The sequence below is a fragment of the Pleurodeles waltl genome, chromosome 9 (assembly GCF_031143425.1).
Source record: "Pleurodeles waltl isolate 20211129_DDA chromosome 9, aPleWal1.hap1.20221129, whole genome shotgun sequence".
NCBI classification, from domain to species: domain Eukaryota; kingdom Metazoa; phylum Chordata; class Amphibia; order Caudata; family Salamandridae; genus Pleurodeles; species Pleurodeles waltl.
This window is the reverse complement of record NC_090448.1, coordinates 981,837,059-981,857,047: the sequence shown is the minus strand read 5'-3', so window position 1 is coordinate 981,857,047 and position 19,989 is coordinate 981,837,059. Positions and strand designations below refer to the sequence as shown.

At 41.7% G+C, this 19,989-nt stretch overlaps 1 protein-coding gene and 1 long non-coding RNA gene across 6 annotated transcripts in view; one reads left to right on the top strand and one right to left on the bottom strand.

The window, feature by feature from the left end:
• LOC138260193 (uncharacterized) overlaps nt 1-18,685 on the bottom strand; it is a 331,452-nt gene extending 312,767 nt beyond the window's left edge. Inside the window, exon 1 of the long non-coding RNA XR_011198832.1 lies at nt 18,590-18,685. This is a non-coding gene — a long non-coding RNA (uncharacterized lncRNA). The remainder of the gene's footprint in view (nt 1-18,589) is intronic.
• The window catches only part of TTLL5 (tubulin tyrosine ligase like 5), an 899,574-nt gene that overhangs the window by 364,003 nt on the left and 515,582 nt on the right, over nt 1-19,989 (top strand). For all 5 annotated transcript variants that reach the window (XM_069208446.1, XM_069208447.1, XM_069208448.1 and 2 more), the window contains one exon: nt 3,753-3,856. In XM_069208446.1, the coding sequence (XP_069064547.1) occupies nt 3,753-3,856 (104 nt within the window). The remainder of the gene's footprint in view (nt 1-3,752; nt 3,857-19,989) is intronic.

The following is a 19,989-nucleotide window of genomic DNA, read 5'->3' as shown; positions in this document are numbered from 1 at the left end:
CTCCCCCCCCCCCCCCCCACCCTCCTCCCCTAACAGACGATCGACTTACCTGGTCCGTCGATCCTCCGGGAGGGGACGGGAGCCATGGGGGCAGCTCCGCCAACAGAACACCGCCACGGCGAATCACAGGAAGTGATTCGCTGGGCGGTGTTCTGTTGGTGTGGCGGTGGAGGTGGAGCAACCTCCACTTCCCCGCCGCCCGCAAGTATGGCTGTTGGCGGCTCTCTGTTGGAATAACGACGGAGAGCAGCCAACAGTCATAATACGCCGAGCGGCAAACCGCCTGCACAGGCGGTCTTCCACATGGCGGACTTGCAAAAAGACCACTGAGGTCGTAATGACCCCCAATATGTCTCTTGACAATACCCCTACTTGGCTGATTGGACACCCCCTTGCAGATTCGGTGGTTATGCCGACGGCCCAGGGGCGTTCTAGAAATCTGACATAGACATGTACTGTACCACCTGACAGAGAGGGTAGAAGGCTGTATAATATTGGAAAATGATTTTCAGAAACAGTTGCTTTAGCTGTTGGGGCGTCCAATGCACTGGCAATTTTTGCCCAATATGACAGGCAGATGTGGTCAGATATTGACTCATATTTAAATCTGCTGCTAGACAAGAGAGCTGAGGCGAAGGATTATCTTTGTGAAAGCGAACATAAATCTTCTGCACTAACCATGGACATTGCCTCTATTAGTCTCAGACAGCTTGTGGGGGCAGCTGATTTTTCACAGGCAAATTTGACTATGGTTAGCTTTAGACTGAAGGTACAACTAGGAGTTTTGAAATGCCATGTGACTATGAATCCTTATTTGTTGGCATGTGAATGAGGCTCTTTGGTCCATAGTCCGATACAAACAGGGCAAGATCTTTGAGAGTTCTCCAGCACAGAAATCACTAGCCCTTTCTGGGAGGCTGAAGAGAGAGGCAATATGCATGCAGGTGTGTCTATCAAACCTACATGTACCAACTGTATCAAATACAGCAACAATCCTACCACCGGATTTATACACAATATAATGCATTTCCTCCAGTATCCTAGGACAGATGGGTCCCTTGCAAGAAAATTGCAAAACAAATCCCATTACCAGAAATATTCAAAACAGTGATGACACATGCAATAGTCACATTGAATCCCTGTATTGACTTACTATATTTAGTGGGCCAAAATAATATTGGGCTGTTGGATTTGGATCTAGTACAGTTTGGCCACATGTTGTAGTTCATCCAGAAACCCCCACCTCCACCCAAAAGTCATTTTCCTCTGTTACAAACTGGGACCCTCACAGTGTTGAGGAAAGATGTGTTAGAGCACAATCCCAGCAAGACGGATGTTTTTACTCATGTTTTTCTAATGCTGCAAAAAAAAGTGGGTGAGTGGAGACCAATTTTAGATCTATGGAACTTAATAAAGTTTCTCAAAAAACAAACATTTTGCTTGATAACTTCACAGGACGTCCTTCAATTTATACAGAAAGAGGATAACGTGACATCCGTAAACCAAAAGGATGCATATTTTTATGTTCAGATTCATCACAGGCTTCGAAAATACCTGAGATTTGAAGTGGCCAATCACTATTATCAATTCAAAGGCATCCCATTTGGCCTCATATTTGCCTCAACCTTGTTCACAAACTGGTCCAAGCTTCTGCACAAATTAGAAAACAAGGTCATCATATTGTTTCCTATTCATACGACTGGCTGGCCAAAGGAAGTACCTTCAAAACCACATCTGCCTCCACGACAGCTGTCTGCAGCTCTTCGATGAGCTGGACCTTACACCAAATTAGCGGTCCTTAACCTGTAGTCTAGGGTCCCTTGGGGTCCGCAAACCCTACTCAGGGTGTCCACAACTACTTAGGAAAATAATATTAGCAGATTAATAAAGTGTATGTAAATAAAAAATAAAAATATGAACTTTTAAATTAATCTGTAAATGTAAAGAAATTTGAAATTGAAAGCTGCACATTAATTTGGCAGCCTAAGATTGTTTTGTGGGAGGAGTGCAAATGCAACAAACAGAATGTAGTAGGAACGATGAGTGGCCCCAGTTGAATTTAGAAAAGCCCCATCCTTCCTTTTGAAATTTTATTTTTTTATGTTTGTTTGTGAATTAAATGAAATACTTCATCATGTGTCTTTTTATGTATTTGTTTGATGAATGCTTCTTTCTGTATTTTTGTGTATTATTTTGAAGTTCAAGTCATCGAAATGTTTTAAGCCGCGGTGCATGGCTTCTTCTTATGACCCAATAGGTGTCCCAGGATTCCAATAATGATTTAGTGGGGACCCTGGTACCAGTAATGATTAAGTGGGGCCCACAGAAATCAAAAGATTAACCGTTTCGCTGCTAGGACTTTTTGCCCTAGAATGCTAAGCACTTTTTGACTATTTGGGCTAGTTAGCGCATAGGCCTCCTTAACGTTTTTTTTCCACATGAGATATCCATGCCAAATTTGCGTCCCTTCTTTCCAACATCCTTAGGATTCTAAAGGGTACCCATTGTTTATGGACTACGCTGGAGGGGACTGAGAAAATAGCCAGAATATAACCAAATTTTGGGTTTTTGGGAAAAATAGGAAAGAACGACTTTACATAAAAGTGTCTATTTTTTTTTTCCTGAACATTATATAAGCTAAAAGTTTGCTGTTAGTCACCATCTTCCCAGTTTTCAGGAAAATGCAGAGCTGAATTAAAAAAAAAAAGCTTTTTTTTAACCACAGTTTTTTGATTTTTCAAAGCAGTAGCCTGTTTTCTAATTTTTGTGCTTTCAACCTATTCACACAAAAAGAACGCACTTGCAACTAGTGAGGGTTCCTCACACAAGGATGAGGACTTGGTTCCTCCCACGTCACCTACTAAGGAGGGGTCCAAAAAGTCACCTTCTAAGTGCACAGAAAAACTTAAACACACTAATGTAAGACCCACTAAATTGGTGATATCTCATATTTTGGACACAGACGATGACTTGGCAAACAATGACATGGACGATGATCAGGATTCTCCTGATATTTCAGAATTTTTCCCTCCGGTTAAAATATCAAAGATAGATATCCAAGATTCTCCTGCTGAAAATATTATTTTCGATTCTATGGGTCTATGTTTGACCCCACTTTATTACATCGTCCATATTCCAAAAAAAATTCCCCTTTGGACCATGTAGCGGGGTACATTGCTACCAGGTTAAGGTCTCCTATAGACAAGCAGACCAGGGCAACACTGAAATCCGAATGCCCTAGACCCCTTATCCCTTCTAATGTCACTGCCATTTCCAACATTGACCCTACATTACTTACCTTTTTCACAAAGTTTGGTTTGGACCCTAGGAAAGGGGTAGATAAAGCCTGGTCCACAAGTCGGGATAAATTACTAGACATTGTTATTGCCCTTGCCAGTATTTTTGACATGGTTGAATCAGCTAAATCTGAGAACGAGGCATTGAATTCAGATGAACTTTCACTCCGGATTCAGAGAACTTTTTGTCTCCTTGGAAATGCAAATGCTGCATTAACCCGCGAACGCAGGAAAGGTCTTCTTTTAAAACTTGACCCAAAACTAGCAAGTTTGTGTCTGATGATTAAACTTCACTAACAGTATGTTTTGTTGTAATTATGTGGCCAGCACCTGATGTGGCTGAAGACCCACATCCATGTGTGGGGTAGTAGCATGAATGGAGGGTTTGGCTCAAGAGAGTACCTGGCTGTTCTGAAATACTGGCCATGCAATGATTTTCTTAAACTTTCCACCTAGGAAACCGATGAAATGATTCAGAAGAAGCATGATATGGCAACAAATGAAGTCTTAGAAGAGGAAGTGAATCCACAGCATTTCCAAGCATTTGTCAAGTTGGCCAGGTAAGAATGGCAGAGCAGTCATAGATATTTCCTAATGATCCCACCTCAAGTGGAAAATGTGGGTCACTTCCCTCTCTACCGGATGGGCACTGACACAATAGAGAGTGTTATCAGTCTTCTCCATATCCTATAATTGCCTGTACTCATAACTGCTGCACATGTAGCTGATGCTTGTGCATTCGTTTGTCAAGCATCAACTTGTTTTGTAAACATAAGCACCTGCGCTCCTCTGTTGTTTCTCAGTCATGATCACTTTGAAGCTGCCATTGGTAGTCTATACCAAATCACTTTTTCCCTTTACATACCTGATCAGGATTGCATCGCCCTCTGCTGTGAGCCCATTCGTAGAGATCTCTGCTGAGCCATTATTCCTTCTGCTTTGACCCTACGCTGCTCAACTGCATTTGCATGGACTCAATTCTTTTTTTACTGACACCCTAAGTTATATAGCAGCCTGCAACAGGCTTTTTGTAAACCTGAGAGCAGCTTTGGGGATAGAAGTTATTACAGCATTCTATGACAATTGCATTTTTTTTCTTATGGCATATGCATGGCTAAATTAAGCATATTTACAGCAGTGTGAATAGAGGGGTGCTAGCTACTCTAATCTTTCAAATTGTGATGTATAAAATGTCAGTGCTTTGTTGAACCCTTGGAGATTGAGACCTATTTGAGTTTCTGTTGATAGGGAGTTCCAGTGCAGGTGGCTTTGTAGGTAGAACAGACAGAGCTTGGAGAGGACACAGGACAGCTAAGGTGTTTGTTAGAAGGTTTTGGTTAATGGATCTGAGGTTCTTAGTTGGTGTGTATCAAGATAAAGGATCAGAAAGTTAGTTTGCTGCTAAGCCTCTTACTGATTTGAATATGTGTTGGTATTTTATGTATGACCCTATTTTGGGTGTATAGCCAGACAGTTTGATAAACATATGCTGAGATAGAAGTATGCCTAGGTGGACTAGACTACGTAAAGTTACTGTAGCAAAGTGTTGATAGGTGTGAAGAAGTAAAAAGGGGAATTCCACCAATAAACTGTTACAGTAGTCCAGTGTACTAAGTGCTACTGAATTCATGAGCATTTTGGCTATATGAATGGCATGTGTGGGGGTTTGTTGAGGAATTGCTTTTGTACTACTGCAGCTGTGTTGGTTATAGAGGATCATGTTTTCATGAATGGCCTAAAAACAAAACCAAGGTTCTGCATTGTTGGATTCTAAAACCTTAAAGTTCCACAGCCTAGTGATACCCTCTTGATTAGCATGATAGGGTAGTGTTTACTGTATTTTTCATATGTAAGAAACTTCTTCCTGTGTAGCAGAAATCCCACTTTGCAGCATCCAGCTGAAACAAATGTGCTACATTATCCAAAATAACCTGTTAACATCAGGTGTGAGTCAAGTCAGAAGTGCACTAGCTGCAAATAACATACACTTCCTTTCAAACGCCATCAGTTTCCCTCTCCTAGCATGCATTGTATTGGCGGTTTACCTCAGAGCCTCAATTCTCTCTCCGCCTCAATTCTCTTTCCGGTTCATGCTGAGAAAGCCCTGCAAAACTGTGTGGGCATTTTCCTCAGAGGAAAGCAGGGAACCTCAAGTTACAGGAAGAAAGAAGAAAGCAGAGGAAACAAACCACAGGGGAATGTGGGGGGGGGGGGGGGGGGTGTCCATCTACTCAGCCTGTGCACTCTCCCCCACAGAAGGAGATCTAGAGAGAGGTAATGCAGAAGACACATCATCTTAATTCTAGACAATCCCAACCTGCCATTGAACACCAGTTGACATTGAGACCGGGATTGGTTCTGACCTGTTCACTATTGAGGAGGTCAGTAGCACCACTGATGTCAACAACAACACTGCAGGTACCAAACACTATAATTTTGGCTCCACTCCAACCAACATCAACTCCTGCGACATAGAGGCCTTCAACGACCTGTCAACCTTTGGCATCAAGGCACTAGTCAGCAGAACTCTTGATGCCTAGAAGACACCATTGATCACCATGGAGAAGGCCAATTTCAATGTTGGTGGTGTCCAGATTGCCGTCAAGAAGGTATTCCTCGCCCTCTGTTTCACAAAATTGGAAGGTGATATCATTGTAATTTTCCAAGGTGTTCTCATAAGGGGTGCAGCAAAGTTGAACATCCAGATGGAAGCCCTCTGTACAACAGTCTCAGTCATAATGGAGAGTTTGCAGCCAGGAGACTACCCCAGACCAGTTTTACCAATGGTTTTGGAATTCGCAAAGTTTGCTTAGGAGAAGTTCCTAGCACCAGCCCACCATAAATTTGGCTTGCCAAAGGCTTGTTAAAAAAATATAACTCTTCTACTTGAGACAATACGTTTGACGAAATTCCATGATAATTTCAGCTTAAAGAAAGAGACATGCAAAGAATGTGTGCTGTGGAAATGAAGGTGTGTGAATCTGCAGTCTAAGCTTTTAAAATTGCAAACTGTACAGCGTTGTTAGGTCAGTTTGATACAGCATAATGGGAGTTACTCACTTCCTTTCCCGATGACCTGCGGCAAGGCAGAACGCAAGATTTTTTGGAGATGGTGCAAGAAGGCTGAATAGTCTCCAGCTTTATCCAGATTCTCAACATAAAATAGTGAATTTGTCATTTACTGGAATATTCCTCTATGGACCCCATTCTGATGAAGAAATGTAGAGGATGAAACAGGAAGTAGAAGTTCAGAAGTCAATAGGGTTAAAGAAGAGAAAGATGTTATATCACTCCTACTGCTGTTGCAGAAACACAAGGTACCATTAAAAGCAGATGAGTCTGTCCCCTCAATTGTCCTTCTACTCGCAATCACAAGGAGAGCAACAGACCCAGTACGATCTTGCTAGGGAAAAGGGTAATAACAACAGCACCAACAGCAGAGGTCTTTTTCATCACGAAAATCCCAAATCGAAACCTTGAAAGCTTCCCTGCTTCTGTTTTATTCTATTATCTACTGGGAGATAGTATAACAAACCACTTGGCTGAGTGGAGATCAATAACTACAGACAAGCAGAGAAAAGAGTGTGTGCAGATCGTTCTAAGGAGCCACGCCCTTCAGTTCAGATCTTCTCCCCTCAAAATCAGCACCAAAACTTCTACTGCATCTCATAAGAAAGGAGGTAAAATCTCTGCTTCTAAAACAAGCAATAGAACCACTTCCTCTATTTTAAAAAGGAAAATTAATCTATTCTAGATATTTTTGATTCCCAAGAAAAGCCCCAAAGGGGAGTACATATTTCTGATGTTTAAGTAGGCAGACTCAAGCTCGATAAATTGGTACCTCAAGAACACAACATCTGTCGCTACCTTGTCTCCATTTCACCAGCCTCCAGGGAAGCAGAAGTCACTTTCCTGCAATTTTCAGTGTACGTGTCAACCCCAGTGTTCAAAGTGTATTTTCAGCACTCTTAAAGCCTGAATCTTCCAGTATATTTAGGAATGCCACCTTTGAAAATCTGTATGGAGATATGCCTGCGAACTCAAGGGATGTTCCCTGTATAGAGATCCTTATTATCAGGTAAACTTGCAAACTGTATTCTCAGAGAGTGTCATACAAACCTATTTCCCCCTTTAAATATGTCATTATATCTAGATGTGGTATCCCTGCAAGTAAGCCAATGAGGAAGTTTACTTGTCTTGTCTTCCTGTTTATTGAGTTTACTTGTGCTGCCATCCACGTTTTGTAAGCAGTATCTTCGCTAGCCTGCTAAAGATGTTTTTTTGTAGTTTTTTTTTTTTTTTTTTGCAATAGTAAGCCTGTGTAGGGTGTTTGACACGGTGGCTCTATATGTTCTCACAGCATCTATGGCCACATTCAACAATTGATAATGCTTGTCCTGTCTTTCTTTCTTTTGATGAAACACTAAACGAATAGTCCTATCTCGTATGACTGCCTTATAGGCCTCCCTCGCCACCAGAGGACATTCTATTGAATTCTGGTTAGTCTCAAAGTAATGCAATGTATCTTCTATGAAAGAGTCTAGGATTTCCTGATTTTTGAGCCACCAAGGGTTCAAGTTCCATGTATGTAGTTTCATTGGGAGAATACCCTGGAACAGAAGCTCGATCCTAATATAAGAAAGCCCTCTCACATGGAGGGGCACTGATTTAATTAAATTCAGATCTGATCTAAGTGTAAGGAAGTAGTCAACGCGTGAGAATCATCAGTGAGCTCCAGAGAAGATACAACCTCACTCCATTGAATTATACAGTCTCGATTTATATATTGCCATGGGTTCAAGGAAGCCTGCTAATGGAGATGACCGAGAGGGTCATCACCAAATAGGGCCCTAACATATTTCCCACCTAATTGACCAGTCCATTGAAATCCAAACACATCAAAGTGAATCAATCAGGTGCCTCTAGGATGATGAACCAATGTGAGACAAGAAGCTTTTGAATATATGGGTGGAGTTGGAGGTGGGGGGTACATAAACTGAGAAGATCTTGATAGTTCGTCCATCGAGCTTACCAGAGATTATAACATATTGTCCCCCTACGCCCCTCCAAGTCCCGGATACAACCATGGGGTGCTGTTATGTACCAATATGGCAACTCCATAGGATCCCCTCCCACATAATCAACTTGACCTTTGTAGCCCCCACTTATTCTAGTGAATCCATCAGGTGGCTCAAGGATAATGGAACCAATTTGAGCCAGGAAACTTTTGGATATTGGGGGTGGGCTACACAAACCGAACACATTGTGATAGTTTGCTCAACAGTTGGGGAGTTGGTACATGCCATTAGGGCAATAAAAAAATCCCCCAGGAGGAACAGTATATCAGCCCCATGAGGTTCAGCAGTGCTTAACACTATCTTGAGCTAATTGAGAAGCCCATTCACATTGGAAGAGATGCATCTTACCTGGATCTGTGGTCTTGATCCCTTCAGATTATCAGCCATAAAGTGTGGATGTCTGAGCATATAGAACCAAATGGGCTTATGTTAACCTTGAAAATGTAAACACTAAAACTTACTAACTCTGGCTAGAACTGCCCTCCCCTCAATTGGCACCCTCAGCCCATGATGTTATATGTTGTCCCTGGGGGATTCCCAGGTTAGCCATGAGGACTCCTCAGCCCAACACTCTGTCTCCAGGCAGGGCACCCCTTTTTTCTCTGCAGTCACTGTGCAGTCCATTGAAAGCTGTGAAAGGGTGAAACCCCCACATGGCTACCCCTAGGAGAGTCACATTCTAGGAGACAACGCCTCTCAGTATTCAATCCTGGCAAGGGGACCTGTGGTTCAGGTAATGAACCCCCCTTCACCTGCTACAATAGGTACAGACCTCACCCAGGGCGTAACTGTGAAGACAAACAGAAACCACCTCTCTCTTTCTCACGCTCTCTCTCTCTGGTGATAAAGGCCCCTCCAGCCAGAGCCTCCATTGACCCGGATCCCTGCCGAGGCACCACTCTCTATTTCCTCCCTGATATCAGCACCTTCCCCTAAGTTGCCTTTGTTAGGTAGTTGCGCCATCAGTTGAACAGGATGAAACAGATATTCTACAACTCCATAATGAGTTATTAAAACTTACAACCGCCCTCTTGTCCTGCTTGGCTACACACCTGATGAACCATCACTGATAGAATACAGTTTTCTCTCATAATTTTTCATGGGACCTATGGTTTGTGCTCCTTAAACTACAATAAAGGCACAGGTTGATAAATTCAAACAGCTTCCTTGTCCTTGTGCCAAAAGCTGTCTGACCAGCTGAATACAATATGTGTTTCCAACAGCAACAACCCGTCAGTTGATTTCCCAGTGTTCTTCACCACAAACGTTTAATTAAGAACTACAGTGGTAACATTCTATGTTTACGACAAAAGTGAAACGCTCTTGAACGCCATGTTGCAGGTTTAATAACTGTAGAATTTTAACCATTTTCTACGGCAGAGCCTGCAGAAAATGTGCAAAATTATGGACTTTTGTCATAGGAATTATAATTTGTGATCCAAAAAGGTAGCAGATACAGGCCCTTAACATTTTCAAACAGCTTCATCACTCTTGTCAGATAAAAGTAAAACGTACTTCAAAAGCAGTCTAATCTACCTTTACCACAGAGTTCTAAAGAATAGCTTGAGCGTTAAAATTCTATTCCTTACTACTGTGCATTGTTGCTGGAATAAGAATTGCTAAATTTAAAATCTTCACTATGGAGCATGTTTAAGTAAATGGGCATTGTGGAGTTTTTTCACCGTCTTTTGTAGTGTGAACTTGGCCCAATTGCATTAGAGTGTTTTATGACAGAATCAGACTATGTTACACATTTTTGTCGCCTTTTTAGACACAGGAACATTAAGGACCCGATGTACTGTTTGCCGGAGAGGGTAGTCTCTGCCAAACTCTTGGCTACCCGCTGGGTTTTGAGTTGGGGAGACCACCAGGTTTATGCCGATGGAGTAAAGTTTACTTCGTCAGTGCAAACCTTAGCTTTTTTTTTAAAACAAACTGGCTTTGGAAGCTTGTTTTTGGGAAATAAAAACCTTCGGAAACACTGGAAGGTCAGCTTCATGTTGAACGGTGCCTTCGATTAGGATTTTAAAATTTTTCCAACATTGACAGGAACCACCATGACTGTAGTTCCTGCAATGAATATAATGTGTAGAGATGTCCTCTGGCCCAGGAGACATCTATCAGTTTGGCAGGCGTAGCGTAGGCGTAGCAAAGGCAGGGTAGTGGATTTATAAACTGTCTGCCTTTACCCCAATATCTACACTGTAAATAGGGCCCTAAGTGACTTGCCCAAAATCACAGAATGTTGAGCTGAGGCTGGGATTGGGATCTGGATTCCCATGGTTCCGCATGTTCCAGAGCTGGCAACACAAACCTTTTGGCCACGTCGCAACCCCAGGAGTTAATATGGAACCAGCTGAGAGGAGTTGTCATTTGTGGTAAATGTATTTTGACAGAGCAAAAAGTATTTAATGAGAAAGTTCCCAGTCTATTCCAGCATCCCCTTTTCACCTTAAGTGCCTCGGATTAATAATTTAATACTGCGTTAATTTTAAAATAATATTTTAAAAAATAACATTTTTATGGACTCTGGGCCTGATTCACAAAAGTTAACTTACACTTTTATGTAAGTTTATGACTGTTTGCAAAGGAATTTTACAAGTAGTACCTTTACAACTGCAGAATCTCCGCACATAAAAAGATAGGAGAGACCTATCTTGTTATGTACCCTAAGTTTACAATGAAAGTGGAAGTGATTAAACAATCTTAATGTGGCGGATATTTGGTTTGCTTTACTATGGTTACTTTAAACTAGGGATCACCTATCTACTCCTCCTAGGGCAGAGTGCAAGCCAGATTATCTGCATAGCTATACAAGATAAATTAACATGCAATTAATTTAAATTCAATGTATTTGCTAATCATTAGTTTTACCCTGAAACCTGACATGGGAACCATCCTCTAGAATTTGTTTTGGACACCCATAATATAAATTCATGCACAAATATTTTAGCTAATGTGACTTTTATATAGCGCTCCATTACAAATTTGCATGGTTTCATAGTGCAGTTCAATGTCAAAGCGAGCCAGTTGACTGATTATGTCACTGGAATGTGCTACAGTTGAGAGGACAGTATCTCGGCTTTCCTTTACACTTACTATAAGTGTGTTCCTACCCTTGGTCTCTTGGTGCTCAGAGACTGTAAGACAATGCTGATGCTTTGGCTAAACTTATTTCAGATACTTTAAGGCTGGAAACATCACATAATAGGAGTATGGTATATAGAAGTGTGGAACTGTGGAAGTGCATAAGAGATTAATTACAAGGTCTAGTGATTTGCCTTAAAAACAAAAATCTTAATTTTACTACAGAATAATTTAAAACAGATGCAGACAGCAGCCATTTTGTATATGTGCACATTTTCCATCTATCACAAACAATCAAGAACTGCAAGTAGAAGAATGTCTAAATTAGCAGGCGTATGTAACTCTCCATCACTTCAACTTCATTGATTGTCTTTCAGTAGTTGGGCTACTATGCTGGATATTGGAACAATAAAATGAAAGGCCTGATGTACATATAGGCAGGTCGCAAGCAGTGGGAGCAAGTGGCGCACAATATTTTACGATCTGCTTGCTATTTTGCGGTGTAGCCTGTGTACATTTGAGTAATTCCTATTCACAGACGGTGGCAAAATGACCTGTGTATTGAATATTGATTAGAGAGGGTGCAGTTTACGACCCATTGTAATTAGCTGCAAAGGCCAGAATAGAGGGCTGCAAGGGACAGCAGACCTCTATCTCTTCATTTGCATTTCCCAAGGGAAAACATTTTTTTTTTATTATAAACATCGTGTGTACGTTAAAGGGTATACACTGCTTAACAAGCATTTTCAATGCAACGGGTCTCGCATTTGTTCGAGTTAGAGCTATTAGCGTTGTAAAGCAAAAAAAAACGCAGCGCCATCGCGCTATGTAAAATGCAGCTCGATCGCGCTGCGTGTCAAATAAACAGATAAAGTAGGCCGGACTCCAGGCTAAAAACATCGAGCTTCGTATGTTTTTGGTACTTTACCGATGATGTGTAGGTGGGCTAAACACCGGAAAAGGCATGACGTATGCATGCCTTTCACAAATGAAAGCAAGCGGATTTTAAAAGGCAAGCCCACAAACCAATGTGAGTGACTGACGTAGCATGGGCGTGGTTTCAAGCCTAAAGAGAGATTACAGAATGGACGGAGCACATTCTGCTCGCCCATAAAAAAGATGTTAACCATTTTAGAGCATATACTCCCAACAAGGGCCCTGACATGATTCCCAAAGGGGTTGTGAATCAGTTGCTACCCCTACTCAGCGGTCGCTATCTGATCAGTGATTTACAACCACAGTTGCAGTCACTAACCACTGTTTTATACCTTTCTAGCTAATAAATAGGAGCAAGGTGTGCATTTCACACCAACCCCCTCTGTTTGCATTTGTAAGGGGACATTTGAGCCTTGTAAAAAGACCGTTTGAGAGTACCAATATCATAGAGTTTGCGACATCTGAGTTAAAACACAAAAGGGCTTTGCGCATCAGGCTCAAAATCTCCTGAAAACAAAAAAAATAATAAGTTGTAAGCGCTCATCTGCAGGCTACAATAATAGAACTGTACTTCTATGCAGCAGTACTTTTCAGTTTTGTAATGCTAGTGTCTATTTAGCCACAATTATTTCGATTTCTGTAATGGTTTCTATTTTTAAGAAAAAAGTTCTAACTGTTGGATCAGCACACTGATACCAATTCATAAAAAAACATTGCTTTTCATTGTACCTTGCTTCTTTTAAAACAATACAATAAATTATAACAATAAACAATTCTGTTAATGTAGCCTGTTGGCAGGCACTTTAATGTGTGTCTGTGTTTGAGAAGAGTTACAAATTGGACACTGGAAACAGCAACCAGAAAACTTCAAATACATTCAGTTCCATTTTAAATTGAAACTTGAACTTTATGGGATTAGCATGCGGAATTAAGGTATTCAGTAACAAATAAGCGTTCACATTGTCAAATAATTAAAACCATTTCTCTGACATGGGAATGGAAACAGCAAGTTTTTTTTACAGAAAGGAGCTCATTGTGTAAATGCCTCCAGTATGGCGGTTTCCAAAGGAATGGGTCAATTTCAGGATGTTATGTCTTGATTGAGAATATGTGTCTGTGTAACTATTTATGCATGATTCATATATACTGTAATAGAAGGTATTATTTGGATTTCCTTTTACTTTTTATATGATTTTAAGATGTATTTTGATTTCTTGGATTTCAACTCACTATTGATGGTCTTGATTTATTTTTATTTGTTTAATGATTTTGAACCACAACAAGAGGTATTGAAAGATAAATCGTGAGAACAGAATTTACTTTGAATGTCTTTAGTAAGAGAAACCATGAACTAAGAGTCTGAATATACAGCTTCACCACTAAGCTGGTTTTAATTTTCTTAAGATTCCTAATGGGATTGAGGAGAGCGCACTCTGCAGATGATTTTAAAATATTGGGTTATAAAAGTCTGTTTGAAAGAGAGAAATTTGATACACCACAAATAATTGGATATTTTAAAAATATTTAAAAAAAATATATTTTAATTAATGAATGTTCCATCAATCTCAACCTTACATAACTGCAAGAGAGAACATACAGGAACTTGAATTTGGTATTTCGCTGAGTGTCATCATGGCCATAGATGTAATCTGTATGCTGCACTGTCATTGATTTCAGTTGCCAGACCCATTGCCCCATTAACAAGTTATTTCTGTTGAATAACAGTTGCAAACCAGCCTCCATTTGCATCAGACAGTTTCAAACATAATCCGACTCCTTTTACAAAAGGCTGCTCTTGTCTGTTCTTCAATGACCGACAGTGGGTGTCTGCTTTGTCCTCATCTTATTTGCCATGTCTCACTTCACTTCCAAAAAACCTAATACTAAAACAAATTTGTCATAACCTACCACCACCACATCTGATCAGATTCCTAAAAATTTCAAAATTGGGTATGAATCTACTGTCACTTTATCACTACTTAAATAGCTCCCGGTATCTTTTCAGAATATTCTCTCATTCTAGAACAGGTCCAGGCCATGTGGCCAAAATCATTTGTGTCTGTGTTACATTGTGGGCAAAGTGTCTGTGCCTTTTCATTTAATGCAGCTGAACCTTTTGGTAGTATACCCTCTGCAGGTAATTCAGCTGAATGACTCTGAAAAAGGCACTCCCTCCGTAAAGCTTTTTTCCAGACCTTCTCATCCAGCATCTTTGGACCCGTCTCATCTATCTCTCAGATACTCCAGGGGCGTTATAGTGAATGTAGCAATTTCTTTTTATAAGGGAAATGTGGATTTGCCTTGGATGTAAGTTTTGAGTACCTTTACCTTCTATGACAAGTATTTTCACACGAGAATTGCCAGCTACCTCAACTATGAAAGCAATCTTCAGATACAAAAGCCATGAATATATCTTGCTTATTCATATGAAAATCCAAATTTGAGGCTGCTCCCCACCCATCCAAAGTTTCTCCTCACACTCTGATCCTGTTCTCCTCCCATTCCTTGAAGCTGATCAACCTTTTAACACTTGGCATACAGGTGCCTACTCGCTTCGGTTCAAAAACGTTATTTCGGCAAGGTTATAAACTGCCATAAAAATGCAAGCAATAAAATACTTACAAAAATATATACATAATATATACAAAGAATCAGACATCACATAGAGGCAAAAATCATCCCTTGTAACCATCCCCTAGCACGTAATACTTTTCCTTTGACACACAACCTTCAGTATGTAAAGGGCTACATTAAAACACACTCGGTGATCCCCAAGTTCATACAGAAATTCCAGTGCTGTATTATACTCCCTGATATTGTGCTTCAGAAAAAGGGTCTTCAGAGGAAAAACACCTAAGGCTTTTATAAAAGCCACAAAAGAGCACAAAGTGCATAGTGCACTGTTTAGGTCCCGCCACAAGGGCATGACAACATGCCAGGAGGGCAGCTCTTCTTTTTTGGGAATGCAACCAAATGGTGATCCGAGCCTAACCTAAATCTTGACAACACATAGCGATGCTGAAAATTGTTGACATAAGTTGAATAATACTGGCAACCCTCCATAGAATAACAGGACACATAAAAGGCAACCGTTGATTTATTCACCTCATTACTCAATCTATGATCGGACCTAAATTTAAGAAAGGTTTCTTTGACATGGCTCTTGGTCAGGGATGTAACCTTTAGCTGGCTCATGCCATATAGTCATGTTAAAAATAGAGCTAAAAGTTGTATTTACATACAAGAACCAGGGAATAGAAGAGGCATGATCCAGTGTTAAACAGTCTAGAATAATCAATTTTGTAAAATGTCTCTTCTTTCGACCATATGAAATGCCAAAGTAACAGGCTTTAAAAATAGCAAATCCTCCCTGTACCGCATACCAAGATCCTTATGGACTGTCTTAGATGATGCTGAGGTGGGTAAACATAAAATGTGCTTTAACATATTTTTGGAGAGGGTTACATTGATTATTGCCCCACAAACCAGCCCCAAATGTGGTGGTGGACACTCCTTTAGCCTCACAGATCGAAACCATTTCCTTAAAAGGGCATGTACTGAGTTTATCTGAGAACCTAAACACCTCATGGCAGCATCTGCTCATGTTAGATTTAGCGTTAAACATCTGATGTTCCCATACATCATTGCCAGCAAATAAAATTCCTAGATAGCATAAGGAATTTATATTAGAGATAGGGGAATTTCAGAAATGATACACAGTTTTTAGGTTTAGCACCACAGAATCAGTTTTAGATGTATTAGTAATTACCATTTTTTTTGGGTTGCCATGAACTCTCCAAATGCATTAATCAACTTCTAGAGGCCGATTGGGGTCCTAGACAACAGCACAGCGTTGTCAGCATGTAATAATACCGGTATAGCACGGCTGACGACGCTAGAGGCATCAGCTGACAGGGCCTGTAAAGTGTCATCCACTCCATTAATAAAGCGCGAAAACAAAAATGGAGCTAATACACAGCCCTGTCAAATACCTTTACTGACCCTAAAAAGGGTGACCATTCACCTTGAGGGCCAAAACATACACAAGAAGATTAATTCTCATATGAGCGTGACAGAAAACAAACAATCTCCCTCTGAGCACCGAGGGTGATCAGAGTTGACCAAAGAATGGAGTGATTGACCAAGTCAAATGCACTTCCTAAATCAACAAAACAAAGATATAAGGAACCCGGCTTAGCCCTGGTACATTTCCCAATCAGTAAATCCAGGTTAACACATTGTTCAACTGTAGCTAGGCCCTTCCTGAAACCAGACTGGGCATCTGATAAAATCGAATTGTCCTGTGCTCATTTCTCTAGCCTCATTAAAAGAATCCTGCTCATCAGCTTTATGGAGGAGTCCAGGAGGGAAATAGGTACCAGAGGGCTCCCATGGGCTGCAGCATGTATTGTGCCACCCATAGGAGCCCATGCAAACTGTGTCTGCAGGCCCACCCTTGCAGCCTGTGTGAAATGCTGCATGCACTATTTCACCACCGAAAATGGTCACTACACTTAGACATTATAAGTCACCCCTCTGGTAGGCCCTTCAGCCCAAGGGCAGTGTTCATGTCTTTAATTGTGAGGGTACTACTGCATGAACACACCTCTCCCTTGCAGGAAGTCCTTTGTTCTGCTTCTCTGGCCTGAGTCTGGCTCACCAGCAGGAGGGCAGAACAGTGTCTGGGATCAGCAGCAGCGTGAGCAGACAGCTAGACCCCGCAAGGCTGCACGGGCAGAACTGGAGGATTCTCTAAGGAACCCCCAGAGTACATGGTATCATGCAACTAGCACTGAAAGCGGTGTAGTTGCATGATTCCAACATGTTTGATGCCAAACATTCCTAGGTTCGGAGAAACCATTATGTATTTGGACCATTTGTGTTGACCAGTCTCCACTACATACCTTAAGGTGACTTCCCCACTTACAGAGTCCAGGAATGGGCCTAGGGACTTTAGGGGGGTGCCTTGCACATGCAGGGGTACCCTCACACTTAAAAAAAGCAATTGGGGGCTCCCCTACCCTTTCTCCATCGCTTATGAGGAGAAACCCCCCACTTTGTGCTGATCAATTGTTATCCTGCAAAGAACTCAATGCCTGAAACCTATTCAACATAGTTAAGGGTAAAGCACACAAGATTTTACATTGTGGTTGTGATCGGTTACCAATCACACTATGGCTGACAGTTAGTTTCTTTGTAAATGGCGATAACTGAAGTCCATGGGAAGTAATACTCTATCCCTTGCTGTTGGAATAGTTACCTTTGATCTTGCTAGGGCTTCACCAGCCAATCTGGGATACTTAGTTAATAATAAAACAATCCGCAGAAACGTTTTTCGTTAGAGGGCGAATCCGTCCAACTCTTCTCACCATCAGTATTTGGGTGGGTCTATAAGTAGGGATGACAGAATCCGCACTAAGTCAGTGAACCACTTTGTTCTTTAACGCCAATGAACTGAATCCAAGGATTCAGGGAAGGGACATTGGCCAAAATTGCAACATAGGGGCAACAGGATGAATGCAAATAGACGATCACAGAATCCCCCACTACCTCAACATTATCAACCCCTGGGCACATCGGTGGAGAAATAATTGGATGCTGACCAGGCTCAGAATGTTGACGATGTAGCCCCAAATGTTCTTTACCCGTGGTCGTAGACAAACGCAGCAGCAGTGCACCATCAGCAGAATTTACATACGAAGCATACAGAACAGCTGATTGTACAAGAGCTGCTCCACGAATATGTGGTTTAGCTATAAGAGGCCCAGTTCAAGTTTCCGGTATGTGAGGACCCACCAGGGTCTGACAATTTTGACTCTTTACAGGTAAAACCTGAGGTAAAGGAACCTTCCCAGCCCCCAACCCAGCTGGCCAATTACTATGCGAGACATCCTCGATGTCAGCCATTATCGGACTCAACAGCTCATGCATTAACCCACTGAGTTTACCGAGCAAATAATTTTGAAAGACAGTCAAAGACTCTGGAGAAAAGAGAATGCTACAAATGGCACTGGGTGCTAGGGAATGTATTCAGGCGTGCCACCCGACCCCACAAACAGTCTCACGCAGCGGGTCGCCTCTCAGGTATTTGTGCGCCTCCTGGCTCATTCAGGGCAGCGTGGGCGACTCCTACCAGACTGGGTGCTGGGGAATGTGGTCAGGCGGGCCACAGTCTATCGCACTTCAGGTTACCTCTCTAGCATTTGTGCGCCTCCTGGCGTGTTCACGACAGCATGGGTGGCTCCTGCTGCACTGGGTGTTGGGAAATGTAGTCAGGCATGCCCCTGGCCCACAAACACCCTCCCGTGCAGCTGGTCACCTCTCCAGTATTTGTGCACCTCCTGGCGCGTTCAGGGCTGCATGAGTGTCTCCTATCACACTGGGAGCTGGGAAATGTAGTCGGTTATGCCCCCCGGCCCCACAAACAGTCTCAGGTGCAGCGGATCGCCTGTCCGATATTTGTGCGCCTGCTGGCGCGTGCAGGGCAGCGTGGGCGGCTTCTACTGCACTGGGTGCTGGGGATATGTAGTCAGGCGTGCACACCGGCCCCACAAACAGTCTCCCCTATTCAGAATTGGGTCTTAAATGTGAACGTGTGCTTTTTAGGTACACTACACAGTACATCCTGTTGAACATGCTAAATGTGCCAAAAAATGTAATCTTGTAATAGATATACACAACAATTTAGTGGACAGACCCACCCAGTACTTAAAACACAGCAGTACTATTTCCATGTTAAGCCTGAGGAATTTCTCTCTCAAATTGGCGTGATGACTCACTCATAAATGTCACCCTAATCCGGGTTGGTATTGATTTATTACTTGTTCACAGCCTGTTGTGATTTCCATATTTTATATCTTATTTCTTGTACTTCATTGTACAAACTTCATTGGGCATAATAAATAATAGAGCAGTTCAGGGGGTATCTGAAGACTTTTTGTATTAGATATTTATTTTGGGGAAAACTGCATTTGTAAATACTAATAAAAACTGTAATGTATTGTGGGCTAAAAAAATAGAAGGAATGAACACAGATAGACAGCAGTAATGGTAATCTGAAATGTCACACTTCTTCATTAAGTAGCCAGCTGCCTCCTTCATGCTTTGGACTGGCAGTTGTTTATGATAGGGGACTAAGGGACCCCCATCTGGTACAACTTTTATTTACCATCCTACAGGTATTGCCAGAGAGGAGTGTGGGTTGTGTATGACTTCGGTAAAGGTTCTACCATCGACTACTAAGCTTACAGTCAAGTAAATTATCATTTTTCATTGCTTTTCTTATAGTCATACGTACCAGAATAGAATTACAAGCCTATCCCCGCAGATTGTGGCAAAATATAGAGAATTAACAAAAACATTCAGTGACAGTGAGAAAGTCCTACTCAAATCATTTTTCATTTTGGCTGGGCCCACTTGGGAAGCAGCTTTGGATAGTGCCTAGCGAAGGTATGCAGGACGTCTACATAGCCGCTCAGCAGATTTCAGAGACACTAGCATTTCTCTGTACATCTGCAGGTGTTGTGTTCCATCTTGGTGAATAAGCTTTTGGCTTGCGTTTCAGTGAGTTTCTTACTATTATACGAGACAAA